This window comes from Ananas comosus, linkage group 18 (genome assembly GCF_001540865.1).
Source record: "Ananas comosus cultivar F153 linkage group 18, ASM154086v1, whole genome shotgun sequence".
Lineage (NCBI taxonomy): Eukaryota > Viridiplantae > Streptophyta > Magnoliopsida > Poales > Bromeliaceae > Ananas > Ananas comosus.
The window spans coordinates 9,002,709-9,030,188 of record NC_033638.1 but is presented as its reverse complement, the minus strand read 5'-3'; the positions used below and the strand labels follow the sequence as shown (position 1 = coordinate 9,030,188).

The window sequence follows — 27,480 nt, the reverse complement described above, 5'->3', positions numbered from 1 at the left end:
TACACTGTGTTATTAGGAGTACGGAGGTCTCCGTGTTTGTAAGTTATTTTTGATAAATCAATGATTGGTTCCGTAATTCCGTTAGACTTGATGTAGCGTATTTGAAGTATATAAAAAATAAATTTTATGATTTTTTATAAAATCAATAATTTTCGATCGCCCGATTTGGACACTCCATCATCGAAAACGGCTTAAAAGCACCGAATACTGAGACCTCCGTGCCCCTAATAGCACACAAAATCTGTTCTATTTCTATATATGTTTTTTATTTAATTCTATTTTGTCCATAAAAATTAGATGGCCTCAGTTCCCGGTCTCTCGAGCAACTAATTAATTAGCCTAATTACAAATAATTAGTCGTAATTATCCATAATTTAATCCGAAATATTAAATCGCACGGTTCTTAGCGTTCCCGGTCTCTCGGCTCGTTCCTNAAAAAGAAAAGAAAAAGAAAAAGCAAAGCCCACGTGGTGCGTCGACAACACGCGGCTCACGGAATCACATCCGCACCTCCGAATCCTACGGCTCATATTTCGCGGACGGATCGCGGTGGGCCCCGCGCCCTGCGCTCAGGCGCCAACCCATTTTGACGCATATTCCCACGCGACCCAATTGTATTCGAAAGAGTCGGAGCGAGTTCACCCAGTCGTTTCGCGACACGTGTCCCCCGTGTGCGGCTCCGAGTCGGGTGCTCCGTAGGGTTTTTTTTTTTTTTTTTTTTTTTTTTTTTTTTTTTTTGAGGGAAAATATTTTCCGGGTATAAGAGAGAGAGGGACGAGCATCGAAAGAGATCGCCCCCGTGTAATCGCTCGGTTCCCTCCGATCCAGTCGCCGCTTCCTCCCCTAAGGTGAGAGCTTTCTGCCGTACCTGCTTCGAATTCTTTGGATCTGGTTTGTTAATTTGCGATTTTAGGGTTAGGATTAGCGTTTCGGTCTCAGATCGGGAGCGATTTGGCCCCAAGCGCGTTTCGATTTGGTCCCAAGCGCGTTTCGATTTGGTTAACTCTGTGGGTGTTTTGATTTGATCCCCTTTTTGCTTTTTTCTTTTGTGTTACTTATGATTATTTTATTGCTTTGGGCTCCTAAAGTTTGATTTAATTTGAAATTTTGTTGAAATCTCTTGGTTTCGTTTAGATCTTTGTGAACGGAATCTAGTTGGAAAAAGATGCCTTTTTTCTTTTTTCGTAAATCTTTCTGGGGATTAGAAAATTGAAGCTGTAGGTAATCTTGGGGTTTGTTTCCTCTTTTTTCGTTTTCCTCAAAGGCGATTCATTTGATGTGACTTTGTCCTATAATTTTGGTAGATCTTTTTATGCATCTTTTAGTGAAAGAAAGGGTGGTTACAGGTTCTCTTTTCTGTAAAATTTTCAAGTAAATTTGAAGGGTTGGACTTTGTTGAACTGAGAAATAGGAAGAGTTTTAGGCTTAGGAGCTGTGTAGTTAGAACGACAAAATTTTGAAGTGGATTATACGAGTAATGTAAAGTTTTGGAGGGCATTGTCATAGTACCATCATGCCTAATGAACATTGTTTAGCGGTTCTTGTTTGTATCTTGTGCATAGTATTTTAGAACTGAGTTATACATTTTGAAGTCCTCTTGCTTCTCTGAACCTATCTTGGGTTCTTTAGAATTATTATCATTTTATTAAAGTTAAAATGTGTCAAAAAAAAGAAAGAAAGAATGCAAGGCAATGTGTGCTAGCCTGTGATGGACATGCGTTGCAAATAGATGATAGTATACTTCAAACGGAAAATCATAGAAAAATATTGGATTGCTTGTTGAATAATTTTATATTAGTCAAAAGTATCAGACCTCAAATTTTGTATTTCCTTGGCTATTAGGTTGGAAACAGTTTTTTTTTTTTTAAATGATTTAGGTCAGAATAAATTTAGTTTTAAATCATAATAAACTGTAGACGTTAGATTTGCATTGCTTCTTTTTTTTTTTTTACTTGAATTTAGCTGTTTGATTAGGAGAATTATCGCCAAGACTTGGCAATTATGCTTCTTCATTCACATTGTGATACTTTAGCCGAACAGTCTGACAGAATGCTGCATTTATTTTTCTACATGCCTAATTTGCCCTTTCTATTGGCTAATGATCAAAATTACTTTGCCTTACAGATCCAGACAACTTCATATTCATGAATTCAAGAAGCTCTGTAGCATCCGTTGTTTCCTGTTCATCGGGAAACAGAGGCGGATTTGGGATTTTGGCTTGCCTACTCCCAGGATTTCTGGGCGCCCCTGTTCTCTCTGTAAACTTCCACTTGTTCAAGGCTATTGTCAGAATTCCTTCTTCATCAGTTGTCTTGGGATCTTGTGGAGGGAGCCAGCCTTAGCTGGGAACTTTAACTTACATCCTTTATTAGCATCACATTCCGAACCCGATCAACTTCTTAGAGCATGGTCTCCTCCCAGTTAACTACTCTTACCTCAACCCATCCTTTCAAGCGACAGATCCTTCTCCCTATGGGGCCCCCGGACGTTGTACCCTCTGACAATGTCGAGTTTGACTTTTCTGATGTTTTTGGTCCTGCCCCTGTTCAAGCTTCCATTGAAGTGAATGTAGCGACTGCTGACACTCCGACGGCAGCAGCAGATCCCAACGAGGAAGTTTATGATGGCCCAGTTGTCATTGTTAAGAGATCCCATTCTCTGGTGGGACCCACGGCTCTTGTTAGCCACTCCTTGCAGCTCAGCAAACTCACGCTGCATGAAACTGAGACTTCACTGGAACTTGTTGAATGTTCCTCTGATGAGGTGGAAAAAGATAGCAGTGATAAAGTCCTTGATGGTAAACCTGAGAAGGGTGAGAGTGTAGGGCTTGATGATTTCGAAGTTATGAAGCTTGTCGGGCAAGGGGCTTTTGGGAAAGTCTTTCAGGTGAGGAAGAAAGGCACTTCAGAAATATATGCGATGAAGGTAATGAGGAAGGATAAGATTAAGGAGAAGAATCATGTGGAGTATATGAAAGCTGAGAGAGATATATTGACAAAAGTTGATCATCCTTTTGTAGTCCAGCTAAGATACTCTTTTCAGGTAAGATGTCTTTATTATCTTTTTTTTCTGGTTCAAAAATTATCACGAAGTGCAAATCTTCCTCTTATGATGCATTAAGGGTACACATTTTCTTGCTTCTGATAGTGGAAATTTGTTGCATATTTGGGTGTAAAACATTGAGGCTCGAATGTGGAATTGCTGTGAAAATATTGAGTTTGTGTACCACTAAAACAATGCCTATCCACCAAAATAATGCCCATAATCATGTAAGATTCACACCATACAACAAAAGGAAATGCGTGAAACAAACTCTTTTATTAAAATAGGGTTTTTCTGCTCCTGAAGGTGCAAAATTGGCCATTTAAACCTCATGTTCTTGATCAGTTTTCATATCTTGTTTGTGTATGACTTTCTTTGATCTCCAAATGGATGTATTTGGAATTAATTAAACTATATATCGCAATATATGTGGTGATCTTACTCATGAAATTGAACTTACTGTATGATAGTTTTCTTATACAGACGAAGTACCGACTGTACCTTGTGCTGGATTTTATTAATGGGGGCCACCTGTTTTTTCAGCTTTATCGTCATGGTTTATTCAGGTAACTGACACGATTAGCTTCATATATTCTTGAGTTCTTTACGAAAAGACTTGAAGTAATATTGAATTCTGACTTCTGCTTTTCCTAACAGAGAGGATCTTGCACGTGTATATGCTGCTGAAATAGTGTCTGCTGTATCCCACCTTCATGCGAATGGTGTCATGCATAGGGACCTCAAGCCTGAGAACATTCTTTTGGATGCTGATGGGCATGTTAGAACCCTATCTTTGTCACGGCTATATCCTCGTGTCTCAATGTTAACCATTGTTTAACATCTTATTATTATTTCTTCTCTTGTCCATTAGGCCATGTTGACCGATTTTGGGCTGGCGAAGGAATTTGATGAGAGTACAAGATCAAACTCAATGTGTGGAACAGTTGAGTATATGGCTCCAGAAATTATTCATGGTAAAGGCCATGATAAGGCTGCTGACTGGTGGAGTGTAGGAATCTTACTGTTTGAAATGCTTACTGGCAAGGTGAGTCTTCCCTCCTATGCTCGCTGTCTCTGAGAGTGTTAAGAATATATTCATTCAAAATGTTCTTATGAGCAAATATTGGAGAGGTTTATGGTTAGGTACTTCGTTCTGCATATTGTTTTCCAAGTGTATGACGTCTTTGGGGGAAGCTGATATGACATTTTCCTTACTACTGGAGCTGAAATTCTTTTTCATAATGTTAGTCCAGACAATTTGTTTATCAAAAATATCTCAATATTTCATAAACCGTACCTATCAACATTTTTGAAGTTGGCACCTTTATTCGCTGGCCGCTGGTTTAAACAAAATTGTATTAGCATAGCATAGCTGAATGTTCAGCGCCTTTGTGTATCTGATTCACCATCGTATTAACAAATCATTTCTTAACCATACATTTGCAGCCTCCATTTGTTGGTGGGAACCGAAATAAGGTTCAGCAGAAAATAATGAGGGAGAAGATAAAGCTGCCAGCATTTTTGTCGAGTGAAGCTCATTCCATCTTGAAAGGCGTAAGACTTTCTTTCTTTGTTCCACTTCAAAATTTTCATGCGAGTACTTTGTTATGATTAAATTAATTATTATCTTTGATTGGGCGGAGGGCAAACTTCAGATGCCTCTGATGCGGTAAAATTATTTTCCATTTTTACTAGCCCTTTGGCGTGTAGCCACTGTAAGACTATTCTTTAAAGTTTTTTCTCGTGCACTTTGAACTCTGCGGTTAAATTCTTATTTAAATTGAGCGTGTGACATGCATGCGTACTGAACGAGTATGATCAACTCGACCAAGCAATTAGACAAATAAATCCTCAATGTTTCTCTGCGACCCGTGAATGTGGCGTGACTTCTTTAACTGTAGCACCATTTAACATTAAGTTCAAAGGGGCAACAAGATTAGCAATCTCAAGGAGGTCCAATTTATTATCTTCTGTTACCACCACTGCTAATAGTTGTCATGCTTCGTGTTTCTTTTCAGCTGCTGCAAAAAGAACCTAGCAAGAGGTTGGGCAGTGGACCCAGTGGCTGCACCGAGATAAAGAACCACAAGTGGTTCAAATCAATCAATTGGAGAAAACTAGAAGCTCGACAGATCCAGCCTAGCTTCTGCCCCACCGTCGCAGGAAAGCACTGTGTGGCCAACTTCGACGAGCAGTGGACCAACATGCCTGTGTTGGACTCTCCCGTAGCTAGCCCAGTTGCCGGAGACAGCAACTTTGAAGGATTCTCTTATGTTCGGCCCGTTCCTTTTCTACACAAGCCCAGTCCTTTAGGTTGAACGAGGGACTTTGGTATCTCTGGGGAACTTAGAAATGGTTTGTACGGAATATGTCTGGGGAACTTAGAAATGGTTAATGGCAAAGTTGCAAGTTCTTGCCAAACCTGTTGGTCGATTTCTTTGCATGGTTGCTGGTGATTCTATCTGAGAATGCTTGTGATACACTTTGACAACGCTTATGATTATAACTCCGTTTTCTCATTCATTGATCTGGATTTGTGTGTGTTTCACGCAATGTTGGTTCATTTGTTGGTTCGTGGCGAAGTTAACTGACTAGACGATTGTACCTTTTTTTTTTTTTTTGTTGGGTCTTTAACTTTGTGCGCTGGCGTCCGTGCAGAAGCCATTCTTGCATTCATGTTTTGCAGTAATTCAAGTGATGCAAAATGGAAGAGGCGAGAGGGGAAGATTAGGAGAAGAGGAATGATTTTCATAAATTGAACGCGTATAAAAATTTGCTGTAGCATATTCACCCACTAGTTCTACTACAATGGCAACGAAAAGACAGATAATAGTTCAGCGAAGCAACTACATCATTGCCCGACTAATCTCTCGACTTACGGGAGTAAACCCAGACTTTGTTTTTCTCAGTAGTACAAAGGTAGGTAATTGATTTGATATTTAGCTTATCGGTTTTGATGAAATAGTCAAAAAAAAATGTAGCATACCGTTATTAAGGATCACTAAAGAAAGAAAATGTAAGCACCATTAAGTCTCCTTGAGAATAGAGTACAGCAAAACTTAAGCACAAAACTGTAAGCAAACACAAACACAACATGCAGAAGGTAAGGCCACTCCATTTCACTTCAAAATCTTTGGCGACAGTCGATAAGCTGTATGCAGAAAGGACGTTTATGTTCCAGCCTTGCGACGACCGACACGCGCAACAAAACCAGCTTTGATAGGTGCAACAGATCGTGCAGAACCACACTGCATTCAACAAACAAAATTAGTATTGAAAGGGTGGACTTCAGAACCTCACAGTTGGGCTAAGTAAGTATATCTACATTACCATGGTCTCAAATGCCATTGTTATAAAGTAACTTTAGATACTAGAAAAAATCTTTTTTCACAAGCCAATTGAAAATAAATGAACAACAAAAGTGTTAAGAGATTGGCAATGTTATTGCCTCAGAAAGCTTGCAGATTTTTATCACGTTTAATTTCAGACGATGTAAGCAATAATTCTGCAACTCTTCATAGGCTTTAACTGGAATAGTATATAAAAAATGAACTGATCAGAAAATCAGATATATCATGACAATCCATTAAAATATTAGCAAAATGAGTGAATTAACCAACATAAACTGAATTAAGAAAAAGTTTCATGGCCTCAGAAGCTTGCAATCTATTCTCACACCAAAATTATCAAGCAATGTAGGCAAGGTTTCTGCAGCTCATCATAGGCACACACCAGTTATCGGTGATGAAAATCTGCTATTCATACCTTCTCAAAAGAACAAATTCAAAAAGAAAAGGGGAAAAATAAAGTGAAGAGAAAGGTGCAAAAAGTTCATGCCTCTGGACATCTTTGGGAAGGCCTCAGATAACAGAAGACTCTTATCACATGAATATATCAAACAATGTAGGCATATATTGGTCGATCATCACAGGCCTTGTTAAATGAAATCCACAGGTGAAGTGTGGGCAATTTTTCTTAAAGCTTCAACAAATATCCAAAGGCAAGAGACTACAATTACCTGTTCGCAACGGAGGAAGAATAGACGATTTTCCTTGGAAAGAATTGTGTCTGGACTTTTGCAGCCATTACATATGACATATTCATCTGACAAGAAACAGTTCAAAATGCAGAAATTAAAGATAGCCATAGGAGTTGGAAGATGAAAAGTGCACACACTAATGAAAGAACATTCAGATAAAAACTAAAAAAAATTATTATACATTCGTCATTTGTTTCTTTGTTTATTAGAAACTCTCATATGTCGAGCATTTATCCATATTTAGCTTTTCTCAAGGCATGTTTGTTAGCAGGCAAGTCTTTTAACACTTGACTGACTATATAAGCACTCCTGAAAATTACCTTCAACAAATTAAACCACCTTTCTTTTAAATAGTAATTATGCCCATTTGACCCCATAGTATGAAGTTCGGTTTCATTAATAACACACTAGTATTGATAACTGATATCCCACAAAATCTGAATAAGCACAATAAGAAAGATGTAGCTAATCAAAATTTTCAATTTGAATACTGTATCAGGTAGTAAACTTACTAACGTATCTTCTCAGAATGCCTTCAAAATTTTTCGGAGCAAATCTTCCCTTAACAACCAATCTCTGCTGCCCATCAAGAGATCCACTCGTTCCCATTTCAGCAAGCAAGAAAGTCATGACATGCTCTGGTTGCCTATGCATCCTGAAGAACATAACACATTGGAGCTCATCTCATAAATAACTCATACCAGCAATGTGGTTCACAAAAGACCAACAGACACATTTTAAGTTGTCAAGTGAACTTTCTCAAATTTTCATCATACATCATCATCGCCCAACTGTGCAAACAATTTGCATCACGAAAAAAGATATATAAACCAAGAGCTTCCGAAAATTAATTTCCGTAGGTAATCAACCTAATTAATATAATTAAAAGATGAAAATTTCCATTGGAATAACATGAATACTCAAATAGATCATGCTTAATTCCAAATAAAAGAAAATTAACAGACCATTTAAGAGTTAATTAATGGCATAAAATCATAGGGGCAACTGACACTCACGTCTTGCATAGGTCCATGAAGTTCACAAATACAGTCTTCTTTGTTCCTTCTCTAAGAACTTGAGGAGGCCTCATAACAGTCCTCCGCCTGTCTCCAGCAAGGTCTGGATTATTCTCGCGCAGTATGTTGAAGACCCTACCAAGTAGCTGCTTCCACGTGGGGGGAAAAAAGGAAAAGAAGGATAATCAGATTTCCACAATCATCTTGAAAGGACCCAATAACAACCAAAAAAGGAAAAATTACATTCACAGAAGCATTGCTCATAGCATAAGAAAACAAAAGCAACATGACAGACAAAACTTTGCAAGAGCCAAAACAGGTTATTTGGACAATACAAACCTTCTTGTACAGAAAGTGCCAGTCATGATGGTTTGGCAAGTAATTCTTCATGATAATCCTTTAGTTACCATCATAGGTAATCAACTTTGTGAAAATTAAATGAAACACACTGCTGATCCATGAATAATATAAGCGCACATGGCAAAACCGAGGCCATATAGAAACATACAACATATTGCGGATGAATGTGAAAAGGCACATCCAAAACAAACAAAAACACCAGAATAGTAATTCTATCCCGTGCTTTTTCAGAATAATCCCGTGTAATGAGTAAGACAAAAGTCAACCCAAGAAACTCACATCAAGACGACAATCATACCTCTTCATACTTGTAATCCCTATCAGTTCCTTCCCAAGGGTATCGGGTCGTCCCTCCCAACATGATGCCCTCTCCTTCTTCATCCTCTCCAACTTGTTCATCTTAACAAGAAAAAAAAAAAAAACAATTCAGCTGCTACTACAGATATAAAATGGATCATTGCTAAACTATTTTATCCTCGAAACCACCTTTACAAAGTACTAAGTACAAACTACAAACTACATATTTCATGCATGACAGGCACTGCTTACCAACAACATCCTCTCCAGTTTCCCCATTCTCATCATTAAGGAAATCAGTTTCCACCTATAGCGAAAAGAAATGATTAAATTATCATCACTCTTTCAAGATCAAATTATCAAAATCGAATTAATAAGGAAAAAAGCAAAATTGCTTAATGTCAAAGAGTAGGAGCTCAAACTTACTGGTTTCTTCTTTTTCTTTTTCATCCCAGCAAAGCTTGGCTCACCAGACTCAGCAACTGCACAAAACAGGCATGTCATGCTCAAAATTAAATAATTCCCATAAATCTATTATAACTACAGATTAAAAGAGCCGAGAAAGTAAAGCACTTAAATGGTTAGCACTCATTAGAAAAAAGGTTAAACCTGTTAAATTCTCAGTCTTCTCAGCCAACTTATCCACCTCATCTGCAGGGTCCTGAATCACCACGTTCTTCTTCTTCTTCTTCTTCTTTGTAGGATCGAAAGGTGCAAGCTGAACAATCATCAGCACCAAATAAATCAAATATGACTACCTAAACCACCATCAAAAGTAGCATAAATATAAGCCTAACGAAGCTAACACTCAAAAAAGTTAAAACATTGAAACTAACCCTATCTGCTGAAATTTAGCTTTTTCCCAAAGCACAGACAGAGTAGTACTCTAGCAAATTACTTTAAAAACTGAACAGAATAATCAAATAGTAAGGAAAAATCGTTCACCTCTGGCACCTCCTCTTTCATCTGTGATGTGTTCTCCTCCGCCATATTGAGCACCTACTCAAATCCTCAAAGCACCTGTAACCTGATCATAAGAAACGGATACCTAAAGAATAAAAAATGAGAACTAACCCTATTTACTTGCTCTACTAGCATTAGAAACCTAGATTTGATACTCAAGATGAAGCGGATTAAGAAAACCCTAAATCTCAAGCAAGATCGACCGAAACCTAGCTCTTTCTACTAAGAATACAGCTAAATTTTGCCAAAAATTAGAAACTTCCATACAAATCGACGCGAGAAATCAAATACCTATATCGCTCCAACGATCTCAACTCCGCGCGAGCGATTCGCACCCCCGAGGAGTAGTGGAAGGGTTTGCGAATAGCGAAGGATGAAATGAAACTCTCAGATTCGGAGGTTTATATAGTGGAGGCGGAAAAGGTGAGGGTTGAGGGTGGTGATCTCTTTGGATCCGGTCGGCTTCGGGTTTCCGACCCGGTTAAAATCCGATCGGTTTCAGATTGAATCGCGATCCGACCCAATAGTTTTATTTTTTCTTATTTCTTTTTTTTTTTTTTAAGTGCTCAATGGACCAAATCTAATCCTAGTTTGCAAAAGTGGATTAAAATGGAAATTAGATCATTCAAGGTACGTTGTAAAGATCACAAGCAATAGTTCTTATGGATCACTTCGAAATTAGATAATAATTAAATTTTAGTTATTAAAATTATAATATATAAAAATTAATACAAATTACTGGATTATGTACACTATATAAAAAAAATTATTAAGTTCATTTCATATTTTACACTTTTATATTTGAGTCTTACGTGCTCTCTAAAAAATCTTCTTTTATATTTGAGTCTTACGTACCCTCCAAGAAACCAATTAATTCATGTTTTATACTTTATATTCAAATTTCGCTATATATTATTCCTTGCATATGAAAAAGTATTATTACAAAACTTTAAACATTACTCATTTATTTATATCTTTAAAAAGAGTGCGGCATAAATTATAGTAATTAACACATCCGTAGCAAACAACTTAAAAGATCCAAAGCATTTGCTAAGTGAAAAAAATTTATTTTATTTTATTTTTTTAAGAACTTCCTATGTGGATCCGACCCGCTAAATCAGTCGGAGTAACGTGTCGCAACCGTGACATACACCGGTTACACCGGAGAAGGTTTACGGTGTGCAATCGTAGCCGTTACACGTGCTTCACCGTCGTGTGACGCAACCTTAATGCTCCTTCCCCAGAGCCGTTAACAATTTTAGGGCTCAATTTATTACATTCCCCTCTCCTCGTAAGAAGCTCGAATCGATTCTCGATTCTCAAAACCCCCGTGTTAACGCGATGCCCTCGATCTAGGGCTAGATCCGAGCTCGAATTTGGGAGAATCGATCGAGGTAATAGTTTGACTTAATATTTGTTCTTCACTTCCACGGGATCAGATCTCTGAATCGGACGATTTGGTGAGTTCGCTATCGATTTTGTATTGGATCTGCTGTCGATTTGATAAGTTTTTGGTGGAATAATGGGAATTGCTTCTGTTTTTTAATTTAAATTGCTGAAGTAATCCTATTTCTTTTAGTGCATGATAAGCTTTTGCTCAAATTTTGGCCTTTGTTTGGGGAGCAGCTTCTAAATTCCTCTTAGATTTAGCGATATTTCTGTGCCATTAATCTATTTTTTATTTTGTTTGATGCTCTCAAGTTACTTGTTGTTAGATTGATTAGCATATTGTATGATCATAACTAGCACGAGAATTTGTGCATGAGATTTTAGGTACGAATACAGGATTTTTGCCCAATTTATTTGTTAGAACTAAAGTGTGGAATCTCATTTCCCACAGATCGCTATAGAAACGAAATCAGGCATCGAAGAAAAAGAGGTCAGATTTGTTGAGTCAAAGGCGGAGAAATGGATTCAAAGAAGAAGAGAAACAGGAAAAAGAAAGGCAACCAGGGTAAGAATAATGAGGAAACCGCTTCCAATGCTGAAGATGTGGTTGTGCAGGAGCATAACCATGATTTAACAACGGAGCAGAACCATGATTCGTTGTCACAGCAGAATCATCATGGACAGAATTCGAGTAATGTGGATGTGCAAAATGCTGTGGTTTCAGAGTCAGAAATGGAGCTGGAGAAGCATAAGTACTACGAAGCAGAATTTGTAATTTCCTTTCATCTTTTTGGACATTAGCGCTAATACTAAATTTTTCCTTTTTGGTAATTTTCTTGACGAGTATATTGGAAACTTGTCTACCAACCAAAGTTTTTTTTTCACTAATTTTATGTTACAAAATCATGGTCCTTTATGTACTTATTGATTCACAAATTTCTTTTTCTGCAATTGTTCTGTCTTGTAGGTGAAACTGAATGAAGCTATCAGGAAGTTTGAAGATGAGAAGGATTTGTGGCTTCGAAAAGAGGTTAGGTGTGCATGCTGTTTTTCTTATTCAAGTTATGGTGAGGTGGACACCTTATTGATCCAAACTTATTCCCCTGTACACAACATCTGCAAGCAAGAATTTATTCTTCTTATTAGCTTCATATCACGAGCTTCTAATTTTCTCAAAAACTTGATTTTTTGCTTAATTTGAACAATGCTATATTGTGCATATGTTTGCAGATCAACTTTGAGGACAAGCTTGGAAGACTAGAAAACAAAGTCGATTCTCTTGCTCAAGACAGGGTAACTCTTGCCTGTGTTCTCTTGCATAATCAAATTGGATTTGCTGAAGAACATATTGATTTGCACGATGAGCTTGAGAGCGTCCAATTTCTTTTTTATGTTACAAAAGCAAATTGCTTATCCCTTACTAATTAGTTGTTGCTTTATTTTGCAGAGCATCTTGGAGGAAAAACTCAACTACTTGCAGAATGGAAATGATTCATCGGTCCAGAAGGAGGTACATTCTACTTTTGTCATTTATAATGATGTAATTCTTGCATTATCAAGATTTCAATATTGTCATAATCACTCGAGTGGCATGTAGCTGCTTTCCATAATTTCTTTTTCTTTGTTGCTAAAGTCAAATCAATTCTACACCCATGTCTATAAATAAGTTTTCTGAGTTACACAACAATTAACAGAGCAAAATTATTAAGAATATTGTCATGTTGCTTCGACAGATTAAACAGAGTATACAAGTTGTTCGCCTATGGGTGTAGGAAAATTGGTTCTTTATAATTTAGTGGTGGGCCTTGTTATCTTACCAAAATAAAAGCAAGTTAGTTTCAATAAAAGCAAGTAGTTGAAACTAGCTGTTGTTACTTTCAAATTTATTTGCATGGCTATTATATATTTCTTCATCTTTTCCTCTATTTGTCCCATAAAATTAGTTATGCAGGATTGTCTAACGTAGTTATGCTATTGGTATTCTAGGTAACTTTAGAGGACAAAGTCAAGAGCATAGAGGGCATCAAGGACTCCTTGATTCTAAAGGAGGTAATAAACGTTCTACCATCTGCTACCAATATATTATTGTCCTATTTTTACTGTATCATTATGTAGGAAATCTTTCCAACTATCTTGGCACACTTTTGTGGGCTTGGGTGTAGGTTTTTCTCAGCTTGCTTGGCACTTTATGTTTCTTTTATTTGTTTTTCAAATATCTCGAACCTTTTTAATGTGACATGTAGATCAATAGATAGTTCATATTAAGGTGGCCTTTGAAAGCTAATTTATTCTGTCTTATTAAGGCTATACTATTTCATCCTTGTCATTATAATTCTCAAAATTTTCTTTTTTTGCTTCTTTCATGTCTTACCAATGAACCGTATTAATCTGCATCATTTTTTCATGGTGTTTAAGTTATGTTTTTTTTTTTTATACCAGTTACTTGGAGAAACGTATGCCGTATTGACATCTGTATAGCATTATTTCATTTGATAGTTTTTGTTAACTCTACAAGTTGATAACTCTTATTCAGACTTCAATCAAGGAAGCAATTGCTGGACTGGAAGAAGTTAACAGAGCACTGCAAACACAGGTACTTTGTTCTACTAGGTCTGTTTCTTTGCTTCAAATTGGTTCTGTGAGAACTTTTATTGTCTTTTTTTTTTTGGTGCAAATGTCGACATATTTAAATAATGTTATTCTTTTGAACTTTTTTGTCAAATTAGTGTTCTCTTTATCGTATTAATTGGAAGGACTTCATGCCGTTTCATATTTTTGGCTGTCTTCGTAGAATAAGATGAATGCGTAAGTTTCTGATATGACTATTAAATAACAAAGCCTGGCAGGTAAAGGAGTTGGAACAATCCAGAGACAACGTTATTCAAGAAAATCAAAGATTGGTTGAGAACTTATCTATGTTGCAGTCAAGGATAGAGATACTTGAGACAAAGGTTGTTTCTAAGGAAAACCCATCTGTTAATGTGGCACAGGTGTGGGAAAATTTCAATTGCTTCAGTTTTTCAGTTAATAGATATGGAAGGACTACATTATATTTTTTTAACTATGTGAAGCTGTGAATCCTCATACTATTTTATCTGTACTTAGCCAATGTAGATAAAGAATCAACCCTCATTTTATGGCACTAATAAAAGCTTGATATCAATGCAGTCTCCAGAGGGAAAAGTTTATGTACCAAGTCAAGGCCAGAATACAGAAATTTCACAGGTTCATGGGAAGGTAAGAATTAGCTTTCAAGTACTCTATCTCTCTCTCATTTCACAGGTTTGTCGGAAGGTAGGAAATAGCTTTCAAGTAGTCTCTCTCTTGCTCTCTCTCCCACTATTATTCTAACATTTGCTTGCTTTTAGCCATTTCATTAACCTGTACTTAAAATATGTCTTGATATTTCCTACAGATGATTGAAACAGACCTTCACCGAGATCATAGCACTGATTATCTCGAAACCTTTCCAAACAATGATCTTAACCAAGTCATTGCACTAAGCAGAACCTCCACTCCTGTTGATCATGCACAAGAATATGGTGCAAAGTTGTCTCAAAATGGTGAAATTGCCAATCAGTTGTCAATTCAAATTCAGGGAAATCTTGGGACTAACCACATTAACGGCGGATTTGCTGATAGTTCTTCACTCCCAGGGCAGAAAACTGGATTAGATGAACCAAGGATGAGCGAAGAGATCGTCACAGTACCATTGGATGAGATTGAGATTCATGAGGAAGAGTCGCAAGGAGTAATGAACAATTTGAAAGAAGAAGAGGTTCCTTTGACTGATGCTCCGCTAATTGGGGCTCCGTTCCGGTTAATTTCTTTTGTTGCCAAGTATGTCAGTGGGTCGGATTTAGTGAACCAAAACACATCCAGATCCGGTCATTAACAGGCGAGAGATTGAGTTTGTTTAACAAATAAGGAAATTTTATCGTATGATCTTATTTCAATTCTTTTTTATAGCATTACAGGAGCCATTAGTAATATGAAACTTACAAACAGCTTGGAAAATGTCCAGATGCCTTCCATTTGTGATATTTGTCATTTGGGAGCTCGATTGCAGTTTTAATTGTCTAACACTCTCTTCATGGGCTTGGCTTTTTTCATTCTTTCTTTTTTTGGAGGTAATTTGATTTCCTTTTCTGAGTGGATATATATTTTGTGCGCAGTGCATTATTTTGTGAAGGTGATATTGAAAGAGAACTAATAGTTGTTGACATATGATGTGTCATACCTAATCGGAATTCTATTGATGCCTAACCTTTTAGAACTGGACCTCTTATTGAATCGAACCTTTTTTTTTTTTTGTATTATTGCAGCATGTATGGATAGTTTGGAAAAGTGAAGGATACGTTTGTGGTGTATATTTCTTGCTTTTATCTGCCAATTCATGATCTTTACAAATTTTAAAATATCGTTATGGTGAGTGTTTAATAGGCCCCAAGGGGTTAAATTGCGCAGATACTCCATTAACTCTGGAGTTACCACAGTAAAACAGTAACCTCTTCCTCATATTCTGCAGTGTGATGAAAATGTATAAAGCACTTTGTCTTAAAGTTGAAGATACGTCATTTGCCTTATTACTTTCTTACTCAACCAGCAAGGTGTATTTAGTCAACGGAAAATAAGATAAGAAGAATCATAGATAAGATGACAGAGAATTGAAAAATTGAAGTACTCATCTAAAACTACCAAAGTTGTTCTACAAGCATCAAGCCTAACAATAAGCAAACAATGATAAGGGCTCTACAACACTTTCTCGAGCCAAACTTTTACCGCTTTTGGACTCGCGTTTTTGATTGATTAATGAAGATCAATTTGTCAGATTTTTTCCGAAATGAAACGCCATTGATCTCAACTCTTCATGTAGTTCATGCATTGGCCTCTTTGAACTTGTCTTCCGACGATGGCCGGCCCTCTGACCCACCCTGCCGGACTTCCTCAATCATCCTGATCACTTCCTCCATCCTCGGCCGTTGGTCTGGAACTCTAGCAATGCACGCCATTGCGATCTGTAGCATCTGAACCATCTCGTCCTCTATGTTTTGATACTTCATCAACTCAACATCGAACACTTCGGCAGTCCACTCCTCTCGAACCACAGACTGTACCCACCTCGGCAAATCTGGTATGTCATCATGCCCTTGCGACTGAAGCAGCGGAGATTTCCCAGTCAGCATTTCGAGGAGCAGGACCCCGAAACTGTATATGTCGGACTTTTGGGTGATTTTTCGGGCTTCGAGGGTTTCAGGTGCACGATAGCCCACCACAACACAAGAAGTATTGAAAGGAGGGTTCATCAAAGGGCTGAGACCATAGTCCGAGATGAAGGGTACAAGGTCAGAGTTGAGGAGGATGTTTGACGATTTGATGTTGCCGTGGAAGAATTTTGGGCCGCCTTGGGAATGGATGTGCGCGATGCCATGTGCCGTTCCGAGTATGATCTTCACCCTAGCATTCCAGTCTAACGGGGTCTTTTCAGCAACGCTGTTACCTGTTGATGAGTTTCAATTCTGACATGATGAGAAAGAAGATTATCATCGTAATTATGAACAGATTCTGATTCTATAAGTAAAGAATAAGTGAATAACATTAGTTCCTAAAGACAAGTTATTAGTAAAGAACAACTACTGTTCTACTTGATAGTTTTCCTTCTTTTATACTTGTTTCCTTCGGACGCCTAAAAGTAGTCCTGCAAACATTTCATTATAGAACTATATAATACAAGATGACTCTCAAAATGAGAAACTTGAGAAAAACATACCATGCAACAAGCTTGAGAGGCTGCCGGTGGTAACATAATCATAAACCAGAAGCTTCTCATCCTTTGAATAGTAATAAGCACGAAGAGGAACAAGATTCGGGTGTTGCCCAACTCTCCCTATGATCTCCATCTGCTGCTCGAAGTCTCTCTTCCCCACCACAACTTCCTTTAACCTCTTCACCACCACTGTAGTGCCGTCCTCAAGTATTGCTTTATAAGCAGTCCCATAGCTTCCTTTTCCGAGCACTTCTGCAGAAGCTCTTAATAAATCTTCCAAATCAAATGAGTACGTGCACCCCTCGAAGAAAACCAACTTGTTCCTCTCGGCCACTTGAATTCCACTACTGAATTCCTCTTTAGGTTTTTCCAGTGCCTTCTGCTTCAAATCTCCAGTACCTTCTTCACCTTTTCTCTTTGAAAGGCATAGTATTACAACAACTGCAAGTAAAAGAAGAAGAGCCAATCCCCCGACAACAATCGCAATTATGAAGCCCGCACTAATTCTTTTCCTGGGGACCTTTTTCGTCGGTTCTTGTGTGGGTGCCAAAGGAGAAAGAGAAGGAGAAGGTGAAGGGAGAACTGCAGAACACTGAGATAGAGGGGGGCCACACAGTTGAACATTACCCAAGAATGAATCTTGAGGGAACTTTTGAAGAGAGACAGGGATAGAACCGTTTAGGTTGTTGTCGCTTAGATTCAAACGCTTCAGGTTTGGGAGATTAAGGTTAGGGATTGGTCCTGAAAGCAAATTATCCTGCAGATTAAGTATCGAAAGTTTGGAGAGATTTTTAATTCCAGCAGGAATTTCTCCTGTAATAGAGTTAGAGGAGAGATCAAGCGTGTTAAGTCCGGAAGGAAGCGAAGATGGTATATCTCCTGATAGATTATTGTGTTGAAGGTAAAGGTATTGCAAAGAAAGAAGTGAGAAGATGTCAAGTGGAATACTCCCAGTAAGGCGGTTGGATCGAAGGCTTAAGATTTGAAGAGCATCAAGCTTGCTAAGTGTATTTGGAGGAATTGGGCCAACAAGCCCAGCCCCTGGTAGCCTTAGGGCGAGGACACGGGATTGGTCTGGTGTGCATTTGATCCCAAGCCAAGAAGAACAGATTGGGCTATTGGAATTCCAGTTTAGTTTGCGGCCATGGCGGATTGAATTAGCGAAGGCAAGGAGGGCTTGCTTATCTGAATTTATGTCAGCAGCGGAAGTAGGGAAAAAGCAAGAGAGGATGAAAACTATGGGCAGCAAAATGAAAATAAAGTATCTTAGGTCATGGTGTCTCATGGCAAAATGTTTGAACAACAGAAGAGGAAACTGAACAATAACTTCAAGCTTGTTGTAAAGTTGCGGAGATGGAGGAAAAAGAGTTGGTCTAATGTCTCAAGTAATGAAAGCAACCAATATTGAATTGTATGGCATCTCTCTGATAGCGCACTGCAAGAAAGGACCATTGAATTAGACAGCCTTCATCTAAGAGACATGAGAAAAGCTTATAACTCACAAACAGAATGAGAGAGAGAGAGAGAGAGAGAGAGAGAGAGAGAGTAAAAAAAAAAGTAGCAGAGGGCCCATCAAAAATGTTTTCTCTAACAAATTATTGTATTATAGTGATTGAAAAAGACAATTACCTCCCAAAGCAGTAAAACAAATAAAGTGTCTATTCGAAATACTTAAATACTGTAAAACTCTTTGTACTGGAAGGACAACTGCAGGCTAAGGACTAAAGTGGATCTATTGCTTGGCAGGTAAAAAATACAATTTTTTAAGGGGAGAAAATCAAGTAGAAAACATAGTTTTCCAAGTGGGAAAGTGTTTAATACTGTTCAATTTGGATGCCTTGGGAATTCTCTTAGGAGGGGACCATCCCAGGGAAGCGCTTTCTTATGGCTAGTTGTTCAGAAAAGACATGATTCTCGCTGTCACTACATAATAAGTTGAATTATCAGTAAATATAGTTTTTCTGACCCACTATATTCAATATCAGTTCAGAATTAACTGTTGGCCTACACAAAATATTAAAGGGGCGCTTTCAAAGAACGGAAGAAATTTAAAGAGAAAGCACCATATTTTGCGCTAAGATATGGTTGGGGAAAAGGGTAGGCTCATCTATTATTTGCTTATTAATAAATCAAGAGTGCTTTAGGAAATAACTCAAGAGAAAAATTAAAATAATTTGATCAGCACACAAAAGCCAAAAGGCATCAGTAAAAGGAGAAAGCAAAAGCCAACCATGCTTTCCTCAAAGAAGAGCGCCGCAGAAGTCAGAATCCTATCCTGCTCTAGTGGCTCTCATCTATTTTCATAAAGCTTAAATAAAACAGCATAGTAAACACTATTAGTGTCCACTTAAAAAAAAAAGCTGATACTGAGAAAAGTCGGTGAGAAGCCAAAGCAAAAGCTGAATTAAGGGAGGGAGAAAGGGGGTTAAGAAAGAGGAAAATTGCTCAAAAGGGAGGGAGGTGTCATCACCAATGAAACGTTCCTGGTAAAACAAGCTACACTGCTACACATTGATCTTGCTAAATAATTACTTATTTACACTGTTTTCAAGATATAGGTAAGTGTGGACAACATTGAAGAAGGGGCTCAGTAAACTAAACTTTAAGATAACTCCATATTAAAAAAGAAAAATGATGAACATACAAAAAGGGTCAAGCTCCAAACCCAATCTAACCACTGTGGAAGAAGACAAGCTCATTTTATAAACTAGTTTTTCAAGGATTCACAGTTGCAACTCCCAAAGCTCATAAAAAGCTTCATTTTTTGGGGGAAGTTTCTATTGTAATGTATAGAATGGAAGAGCCTATACAATAAAAAGGGCAAGGTAAAAAATCCCTACAGATTTGGACTGATTTGAACCAAATACAAACTTAAAAAGCTTAAATTACAAAATCCAAAGTAAGTTAATATAGCTCCTAATCCAACATTGAAGCTAAAAATAGAGCTCAAAAACCAATTTTTAACCACATTTACCTCACAAAGAAGCATTTCAACAGCAATCAAGTTCCCCATTCAACTAAATGGAGAAAATGGCTAAGAATTCCAGGAGAAAGACCAAATGTAACCCAAGATATACTCAAATTCCACAATTGGAGCTGAATCCATCAAAGATATACTACAACAACTCAGCGAATCCTAGTGGAAACCAGTACATTCCCCCAAAACCCTATTTTTGGAAGCCCTAGACGCATTACACCATCCGAACTCGAAGAATCAGTAGAAACAAGAGAGTACCTCGCGATTCCTCACAGAAAGTTACGCGGCGGTGCTCCAGGGTTCGACTCGATTGCCATTAATGGCGGAAAATGAGCTCCGATTAGCCCTAATCCGTACTCGTTTTGTGGATTTGTGGGAGAAATCGAAGGTTTTTGAGACTTGAAATCGCAGCAGAGGAGAGAGAAAGAGAGAGAGAGCGCATTAAAGCGGAGGAATGAGAGCTGTTGTAACTGTTGACATGGTCTCGGCTTTTGCTGAATTTACCATTTTGCCCTTTCCCGCACCGTTGCGCTTCAGCGGGCGTGGGACCCGAGCTCAGACTCGACCGAACCGTTTCCTTTGAATGTCTTGGGTCCGGCCCGGTTCAGTCCGGTCCGGAATGTTTTATTTGATAGGTTTTTTAAGTTTTGGATTTCCAATTTTGAAATCGGTCCATTGAACCGGACCTGCCCTAACTAAATATGCAAAAAACCGGACCAAATAAGGCCGGTCAGACCGCTCGGACCAATTTTATTACATAATATAACACAAATAAGAAAGTGAATTTATTGTGTGTGATTAGGAAAAAAATAATTTTTACAATTTTTAAGATCAAAGTGAGAGCATTTTAGTACATCCTTGTGTTGACTTCTCTTTTTTTTTTTTTTTTTTTGACTCACTTAGTTTATTTTTTTTTAGAAATAAATTAGCCGAAAATATAAATCAATTAGTATTCGAACTTTAGATCTCAGATACTAATTACTGAGCCTTTTGTCACTTACGCCGGGCCGGTCGATCTTATGTTGACCTATTAATTTCACTTTTAAACACAAATATTTTATCTATTAAATTAAATTTTAATTTTAAAATATTAAGATCAAATGTTAGCGCGGGGCATAAAATAGACACGTGTGCTATGTTCAATTTATTTACTATAAATAAATAAACACTTTAGTCACATAAGCACACACAATAATATCTCTCGAATGTTCCATCTCTCTTCCTTTTCCTTTTTTTTTTTTTTTTTTTTTATAGTTTTTTTCAATACATCTCCAGTACTTATTGCAAGTGCAAGGGTTTCAACCACCAACATTATCATCTGTCGCACTAAAAAGGTGTCCCCATGCACATTGAAGAGAGCTTCATCATCATCCATCATCAATGCCCTTATTCATCATTCATCAATGTCCTTCGTTCGTTTGAAAGGGGAAGGAGCACCATCACTATTTAAGCGACAAAAATATGGTGCCCATCATTCTCCTTATTAATTTGTGATTGAATTTGTAGTTACTGTCATTTATTAACATGCCTCCCAAATATGAGATCTCGAATACACGTAGTTCTTCTATTTTACAGTGTGTTCAGCGTTGTAGAAAAGAAACATATTGTTTGAGAAAGCATCACGTGATGTGTGATCAAGAAACTTTTGGATCTCAGTTGAATCTCTCATTATATCTCCGTTGCAATGAAAATTTTTTATTTTTCATTTTTTGTCAAATGTTATACTAGAAATGTTGTAGCTACAAGCAGAAACAGAAGTGTGGAATCAATCTGAGAACTCATTCCTTATAACAGTTATCCATTGTAGTTAGATGATGAAACTTTCAATTGAAACTTTTACTTTTATAATTCAAAAACTAATTGTGACTTCCAACATATGAAAATTATTTATTGAGTTATACCAAATGGACCAACCGTCCCTTGCGCAAGTGGTAAAAAGACTTGATAGTTGATACCCGAGACTCATGTTTGAATACTAGTTGATTCACATTTTCAGCTAAGTTTATTTCTAAATGAAATAAACGAAGTGAATAGCATACTATTTTTCTCTCAAAATTAAAAAAAAAGAAAGTTATACCAAATGGACGCTAAGGGGGTGTTTGGTTTGCTGTAAAAGTACTCTGAAAATTAATTTTTACTTGAAAAATATTTTTCTGATGTTTGGTTCTCTGTAAAAAAATTTTCTCAGAAACTTTTTTTTATGGATACGCTGAAAATTTGGACTTTTTGTTTTCCGCGCTGCAAGAGCGGAAAACAAAAAACTACAGTAAAAAATGGCGGGGTTCATAGGATTTTTTGCGTGCGGTCCACGAGGTGAGCTTCACCTCGTGGACCACCTGAGTGAGAGAGAGAGAGAGAGAGAGCAGTGGACCTCTCTCTCTCCCTCTTTGATTATATATATATATATATAAATATATAATAATTTATTTTATAATGTTAAATATATTATTATATATTATATTATATATTTATTATATAATATATTTTAAATATTTTTTGTTTATAAATATAAANTTGTAGAAAAGAAACATATTGTTTGAGAAAGCATCACGTGATGTGTGATCAAGAAACTTTTGGATCTCAGTTGAATCTCTCATTATATCTCCGTTGCAATGAAAATTTTTTATTTTTCATTTTTTGTCAAATGTTATACTAGAAATGTTGTAGCTACAAGCAGAAACAGGAAGTGTGGAATCAATCTGAGAACTCATTCCTTATAATAGTTATCCATTGTAGTTAAATGATGAAACTTTCAATTGAAACTTTTACTTTTAGAATTCAAAAACTAATTGTGACTTCCAACATATGAAAACTATTTATTGAGTTATACCAAATGGACCAACCGTCCCTTGCGCAAGTGGTAAAAAGACTTGATAGTTGATACTCGAGACCCATGTTTGAATACTAGTTGATTTATATTTTCAGCTAAGTTTATTTCTAAATAAAATAAATGAAGCGAATAGCATACTACCTTTCTCTCAAAATTTTAAAAAAAAAGTTATACCAAATGGACACTAAGGGGGTATTTGGTTTGCTGTAAAAGTACTTTGAAAATTAATTTTTAGTTGAAAAATGTTTTTCTGATGTTTGGTTCTCTGTAAAAAAATTTTCTCGGAAAGTTTTTTTTACGGATACGCTGAAAATTTAGAGTTTTTGTTTTCCGCTCTGCACGTAAAGCTACAGTAAAAAATTGGCAGGTTCATAGGATTTTTGTGCGCGGTCCACGAGGTGAAGTGAGCTTCACCTCGTGGACCGCCTGTGTGAGAGAGAGAGAGAGAGAGAAAGAGCAGTGGACCTCTCTCTCTCCTTCTTTGATTTTATATATATATAAATATATAATAATCTATTTTATAATATTAAATATATTATTATATATTATATTATATATTTATTATATATATATTTTAAATATATCTTGTTTATAAATATAAATTATAATAATTAAATATATTATGATAATTATTATATATTAATAATATATAATAATATATATAATAAGAGAAAATATATATTAAATAGTTTTTTATTTTTTTCTTTTTCTTTCAACCAAACAACTGTCACGGAAAATCATTTTTCTTTTCTACAAACCAAACACAAACGACGTAAAATTTTTTTCCCACCGAAAATTTTTTTTCACAGTTTTACGTGGAACCAAACACACCCTCTGAGCCATCAGCTAACCTGTGCTTTAGGAATTTTTCTTTTTGTTTTCTTTTCTTTTTTTTTGAAAAAAAGCTGCATGTATATCCTAAAAGGAGTATACATCTTATATCCCATCTATCCAATAAATATATAACTCACTAGTCACATCAAATGACTAGTAAAAAAAAATATCTGGCCGATTGAATAGGTGGCCCATTAGAGGTTGTACATCATGCATTCGTTTGAGGTATATATTTGTAGCATTACTTTTTCTATATGTTAAAAATGCTAGGAGAGCTTTTTCAAATTTTTTTTTTTTATTGAGCCCCCTTCGACTTCCAATTTTTTTCAATTTGAGATTTTATAATTAATTATCTTAAAAAAATTGTCTGATTTTAATTAGTCTATTAGTTACCAACTGTTTATTGATATAGTTCATTAATTTTAGTAAAATCACCGATAAATCTAATTAAATTTTTAAAATTTTCAGCTAATATCACTTATTTTTAAAAAAATTAGAGATTGAAAGGGCTCTCAATTAAAAAAGCAATAGTTGAGGAGGCTATTTTAGAATGCTCTATAGTTGTGGGAAGTCTCTATACTTTTTTGCAATTTTTTTCTTTTGAATATAGCAAAGCCCGGTGTAAATTTTAAGGAATATAGTTGAGTTTAATTCAAAATTTATGTATTGGTGAGACTTGTTGTGAATGGATAAGATCTACTAGCTTAACTCTCATCTATTGAGATTAGTTATTATAATCTATTAGTTTGAATATTTATTGCAACTACTTATTTGAAATATTCTTGAGTTGTTATATTTGTATATGAACTCGTATGTAAACTCATGTATGTGAACAAAAGTTAGCTCTTTGCCTCTTTCAATCAATCTTTCATTTTATTTCTTACATTCTACATGTTATCAGAGCAAGATTCTATGCTCTTTTATTTTCTCATCTACACTTCAATTTCTCTTATGTGATCTACTATAGTGGAGCTCAAAAATACTTCATCTGATGTTAAAATAGATGATATNAAATATTAATTTTATAATATTAAGCATTCACATATAAATTGTACATTAAAAAATAAAAAAAATTGATGCAGTTTAAGTTAATTTTATATTTGATGAAAATTAATTACTAGAATCACAAACAATAATTTTTTATCTCATTCACTAACTACTGGGGGATTACGATATCTACTAAAATTATTTCACTAACTAATGGGCGACTACTATGCCTACTAAAATTTTTTGATATACTTATTGCACCATTTAAATTCTGAAATTTATTTTTATAACTAATTTTTAAAATTAAATTTTAAAATAACTACCCGCAGCATCGCGCGGGTCCCTTAACTAGTATATATAATAGGAGAAAAAAATATATAATAATTATATATATATATATATTAGAATAATTATATATTAATAATATATAAAATAAAAAAATATATTAAATATTTTTTTTTTCAACCAAACAACAGTCATGAAAAACTATTTTTCTTTTCATACAAACCAAACACTAAACGACGTAAAAAATTTTTCCACCAAAATTTTTTTTTTCACCAAAATTTTTTTTTCTGCAGTTTTACGTTGAACCAAACACACCCTAAGCTACATCAGCTCAGCAACTTGGCCTGTGCGGCTGTGCCCGCCACGATTACTTTAGATTAGAGCAAAGTAACACTTAACTAATAACTACTCCGTACTTAGCGCATCAGAATACGATATTTGTCCTATACTACATTTTTATTTTACGAAGTACACCTATATAAGAGTGTGTCAAATAAAGAATACAGGAGGTTGAGCTTTTCAGAGTTTTTGAGACTTAGCTGGCCAACGAATACAAGTCATTACCATAAATTTATATCTATATATTATTCTTTATAGTTTCGTCATATGGCAATTTCTCCTTTATCCTTATCTTCTTTTCTTTTTTCACTCTCTGATGCTTCGCCTTTCCATCTCTGCCTGATGTTTCGTCTTCTCACTTGTTTACTGTCTAATTAATGTATTAATTCATATGATCAATTGTTATTTGGACAAATTATTTTTACAAAAAAAAAAGTAAAATAAAATTTCTCCATACTCTTTTTTCTCATACTATTTATATTTATTGATATCTCATTATAACTCAAAAAATTTAAAATTATTACCTTATCAATATTTTATTTTTTTTATAATATTAGCATGTCGTAATCTGCGGATTACTAGTGTTCATTATATCCTAGGATGCAACTATTTAACCGCCTTATTACTTTGTTTAATCATTAGATATAATGCGTTGGGTAGAAGTATTCGCTAAATCTCACTATTTTGGCTTCAACTACAATATATATACGTCAATCAATTTGTCGCTTTCAATTGTACATGTTTTTCTGCATTCCAAAAAAAGGTGTTATGTATGCTTTAAAATGTAGGGTCGGAAAGATTAATCAAATGGTGGAATCTATGAATAATTTCTTTTTTTTTTATGTCTCAATCAAGATTATCTTGATAAGTCCAAACTGTAAATTTGGCTTAATTATAAGTGATAAAATTGAACAAAATCTCAAGTTTGGTAGGATTTATACACAAAATTTCTAAGATTCGGTACCGTGTAAAGTCTTAATTTATTTCTTTAAAAATCTAAGGTCAATAAAAACGATATTGTTAAGAGAGTTATGGTCCAATTCACACCCATATATGTCATCTCGGATGTAATATTTAATATCATGCACACATATTAAGCTAATATATCATGTGGTGTTTAGGGCCTATAAGCAACTTCAAATAATCAAACCATCATCTAATTTCTAATCATAGGTGTTTAGCGCATGCTCTTTTCTTAATGATAGAGTGTGACCCGAGTTCTATTTTATTGCTAAGCAAGTCCCATCAATGCAACCAGCTAATTAATTTAAGCATATTAAAACTTAAAACAAAGAACCCTAATTAAAAATTATATTATACAAATATAATTGAATTTATGTTGGGGCCAAGTTATTTGGGCCATGCTTAGGATGGAGTGCTCTGGACCCAGCTTGGTCCAATATCGCCGTATCAAACTTGGCTATGTTTATAGTATTCGTCCCAACTTTTAAAATAACTTTTCTACTGCGAGTAAATGCGATAGTAAAAGATAAAAAAAAAACACCAAAGTTCTGTTTCTATACCTCACAATTTGATGCTACTGTTAGAAGCTAACAGTGTAGAGCAAATAAGGTGATTATAATCGAGTAATTTTGAGTATTTTTTTTCTAATAATCTTACGCATGGTTTTCTTTTGTTTTTCTATGGGCCAATAGACTACGGAAGCAAAAAAAACATTTAAACTTTGCATCTAGTGCATGTAGAGCACTGTCCATTTCCTGTATCCAATTAAGTTACATTATCTTCTGGGACTTGAATTTTAGTGCCCAAGTACTTTTCCCCACAAGAAATGTCACTACCAACCATTGCTCATGTTAATTAGTCATATATATATATATATATATATATATATATATATGCTGGGCTACTATACTCTTATGAGTATAATCTCTCTTATACTTATAAATTTTTAACCGTTGATTGATGGGATGTGTGGTTAGGATGATGATGATCTCCACTTAAAATGATAGTGGTCCTCTAAGGTTGAGTGGATAGTTGGTTGAATAGTATGATCTAACGGATGGAAATGATCAGTGGAATAAATCTAAGGGCCGAAAACTTATAAGAATAAGAGAGTCAATACTCATAAAAGTATAGTAGCCGGACTCATACTTGTAAAAATACCAAGCACTTGGTGCTTGTAAATTTTTTACCGTTAGATCTACGCCTTTGATCATTTTTATCCGTTAGATTATACTATTCAACCAACCACCTACTCAACCCTAGGGGGCTCATATCATCCTAACCGCACATCCTTTAATCTAAGGGCCGAAAACTTACAAGCACTAATGACTTGGTACTTTTAAAAGCATAGAAGCTCAATTATATATATATATATATATATATATATATATA

The 27,480-nt window shown here is 35.7% G+C and overlaps 4 protein-coding genes across 10 annotated transcripts; 2 read left to right on the top strand and 2 right to left on the bottom strand.

Annotated features, from left to right (window-relative positions):
• LOC109723903 (serine/threonine-protein kinase AtPK2/AtPK19-like) lies at positions 726-5,569 on the top strand. Its single transcript, XM_020252407.1, has 7 exons — positions 726-848; positions 2,125-3,042; positions 3,526-3,608; positions 3,700-3,820; positions 3,914-4,087; positions 4,489-4,596; positions 5,061-5,569. The coding sequence occupies exons 2-7, from the start codon at positions 2,407-2,409 to the stop codon at positions 5,358-5,360; spliced, it is 1,422 nt and encodes a 473-aa protein (XP_020107996.1). The 5' UTR covers positions 726-848; positions 2,125-2,406; the 3' UTR covers positions 5,361-5,569.
• Positions 5,918-10,109, bottom strand: LOC109723905 (eukaryotic translation initiation factor 2 subunit beta). Of its 4 annotated transcripts, none has more exons than XM_020252408.1 (10): positions 10,009-10,109; positions 9,700-9,781; positions 9,364-9,472; positions 9,181-9,236; positions 9,007-9,061; positions 8,756-8,856; positions 8,098-8,243; positions 7,594-7,736; positions 7,061-7,146; positions 5,918-6,290 (listed from the first exon to the last, which is right to left on the bottom strand). In XM_020252408.1, exons 2-10 carry the CDS (start codon positions 9,742-9,744, stop codon positions 6,213-6,215), a joined length of 819 nt encoding a protein of 272 aa, XP_020107997.1. In that variant the 5' UTR covers positions 9,745-9,781; positions 10,009-10,109; the 3' UTR covers positions 5,918-6,212. The 4 variants fall into 4 exon arrangements, with proteins under 4 accessions (XP_020107997.1, XP_020107998.1, XP_020107999.1 ...); XM_020252409.1 differs by having other exon boundaries at positions 9,700-9,774; positions 10,009-10,107; XM_020252410.1 differs by having other exon boundaries at positions 9,700-9,802; positions 10,009-10,092.
• LOC109724012 (myosin heavy chain, clone 203) lies at positions 10,913-15,218 on the top strand. 2 transcript variants are annotated; one of them, XM_020252603.1, is made up of 10 exons: positions 10,913-11,111; positions 11,558-11,877; positions 12,074-12,136; positions 12,337-12,399; positions 12,554-12,616; positions 13,093-13,155; positions 13,640-13,699; positions 13,953-14,096; positions 14,275-14,343; positions 14,522-15,218. In XM_020252603.1, the coding sequence occupies exons 2-10, from the start codon at positions 11,626-11,628 to the stop codon at positions 14,999-15,001; spliced, it is 1,257 nt and encodes a 418-aa protein (XP_020108192.1). In that variant the 5' UTR covers positions 10,913-11,111; positions 11,558-11,625; the 3' UTR covers positions 15,002-15,218. The 2 variants fall into 2 exon arrangements, with proteins under 2 accessions (XP_020108192.1, XP_020108193.1); XM_020252604.1 differs by having other exon boundaries at positions 10,913-11,177.
• On the bottom strand, positions 15,755-20,311 carry LOC109724011 (probable inactive receptor kinase At5g58300). Of its 3 annotated transcripts, none has more exons than XM_020252600.1 (3): positions 20,109-20,311; positions 16,877-18,308; positions 15,755-16,606 (listed from the first exon to the last, which is right to left on the bottom strand). In XM_020252600.1, exons 2-3 carry the CDS (start codon positions 18,156-18,158, stop codon positions 15,984-15,986), a joined length of 1,905 nt encoding a protein of 634 aa, XP_020108189.1. In that variant the 5' UTR covers positions 18,159-18,308; positions 20,109-20,311; the 3' UTR covers positions 15,755-15,983. The 3 variants fall into 3 exon arrangements, with proteins under 3 accessions (XP_020108189.1, XP_020108191.1, XP_020108190.1); XM_020252602.1 differs by lacking the exon at positions 20,109-20,311 and adding an exon at positions 19,848-20,044; XM_020252601.1 differs by lacking the exon at positions 20,109-20,311 and having other exon boundaries at positions 16,877-18,383.

Excerpts from the sequence above, each read along its gene's own strand:
- LOC109723903 (XM_020252407.1), top strand. The coding sequence starts at position 2,407 with ATGGTCTCCTCCCAGTTAACTACTCTTACCTCAACCCATCCTTTCAAG. Across the intron at positions 3,043-3,525 it reads AGCTAAGATACTCTTTTCAG|ACGAAGTACCGACTGTACCT; the intron begins GTAAGATGTCTT and ends TTTCTTATACAG. Across the intron at positions 3,821-3,913 it reads TTTTGGATGCTGATGGGCAT|GCCATGTTGACCGATTTTGG; the intron begins GTTAGAACCCTA and ends CTTGTCCATTAG.
- LOC109723905 (XM_020252408.1), bottom strand. The coding sequence starts at position 9,744 with ATGGCGGAGGAGAACACATCACAGATGAAAGAGGAGGTGCCAGAG. Across the intron at positions 8,244-8,755 it reads GGGATTACAAGTATGAAGAG|CTACTTGGTAGGGTCTTCAA; the intron begins GTATGATTGTCG and ends ACGTGGAAGCAG. Across the intron at positions 6,291-7,060 it reads TCTTCCTCCGTTGCGAACAG|TGTGGTTCTGCACGATCTGT; the intron begins GTAATTGTAGTC and ends TGTTGAATGCAG.
- LOC109724012 (XM_020252603.1), top strand. The coding sequence starts at position 11,626 with ATGGATTCAAAGAAGAAGAGAAACAGGAAAAAGAAAGGCAACCAGGGT. Across the intron at positions 13,156-13,639 it reads ACTCCTTGATTCTAAAGGAG|ACTTCAATCAAGGAAGCAAT; the intron begins GTAATAAACGTT and ends ACTCTTATTCAG. Across the intron at positions 13,700-13,952 it reads ACAGAGCACTGCAAACACAG|GTAAAGGAGTTGGAACAATC; the intron begins GTACTTTGTTCT and ends AAAGCCTGGCAG.
- LOC109724011 (XM_020252600.1), bottom strand. The coding sequence starts at position 18,158 with ATGAGACACCATGACCTAAGATACTTTATTTTCATTTTGCTGCCCATA. Across the intron at positions 16,607-16,876 it reads CCTCTCAAGCTTGTTGCATG|GTAACAGCGTTGCTGAAAAG; the intron begins GTATGTTTTTCT and ends ACTCATCAACAG.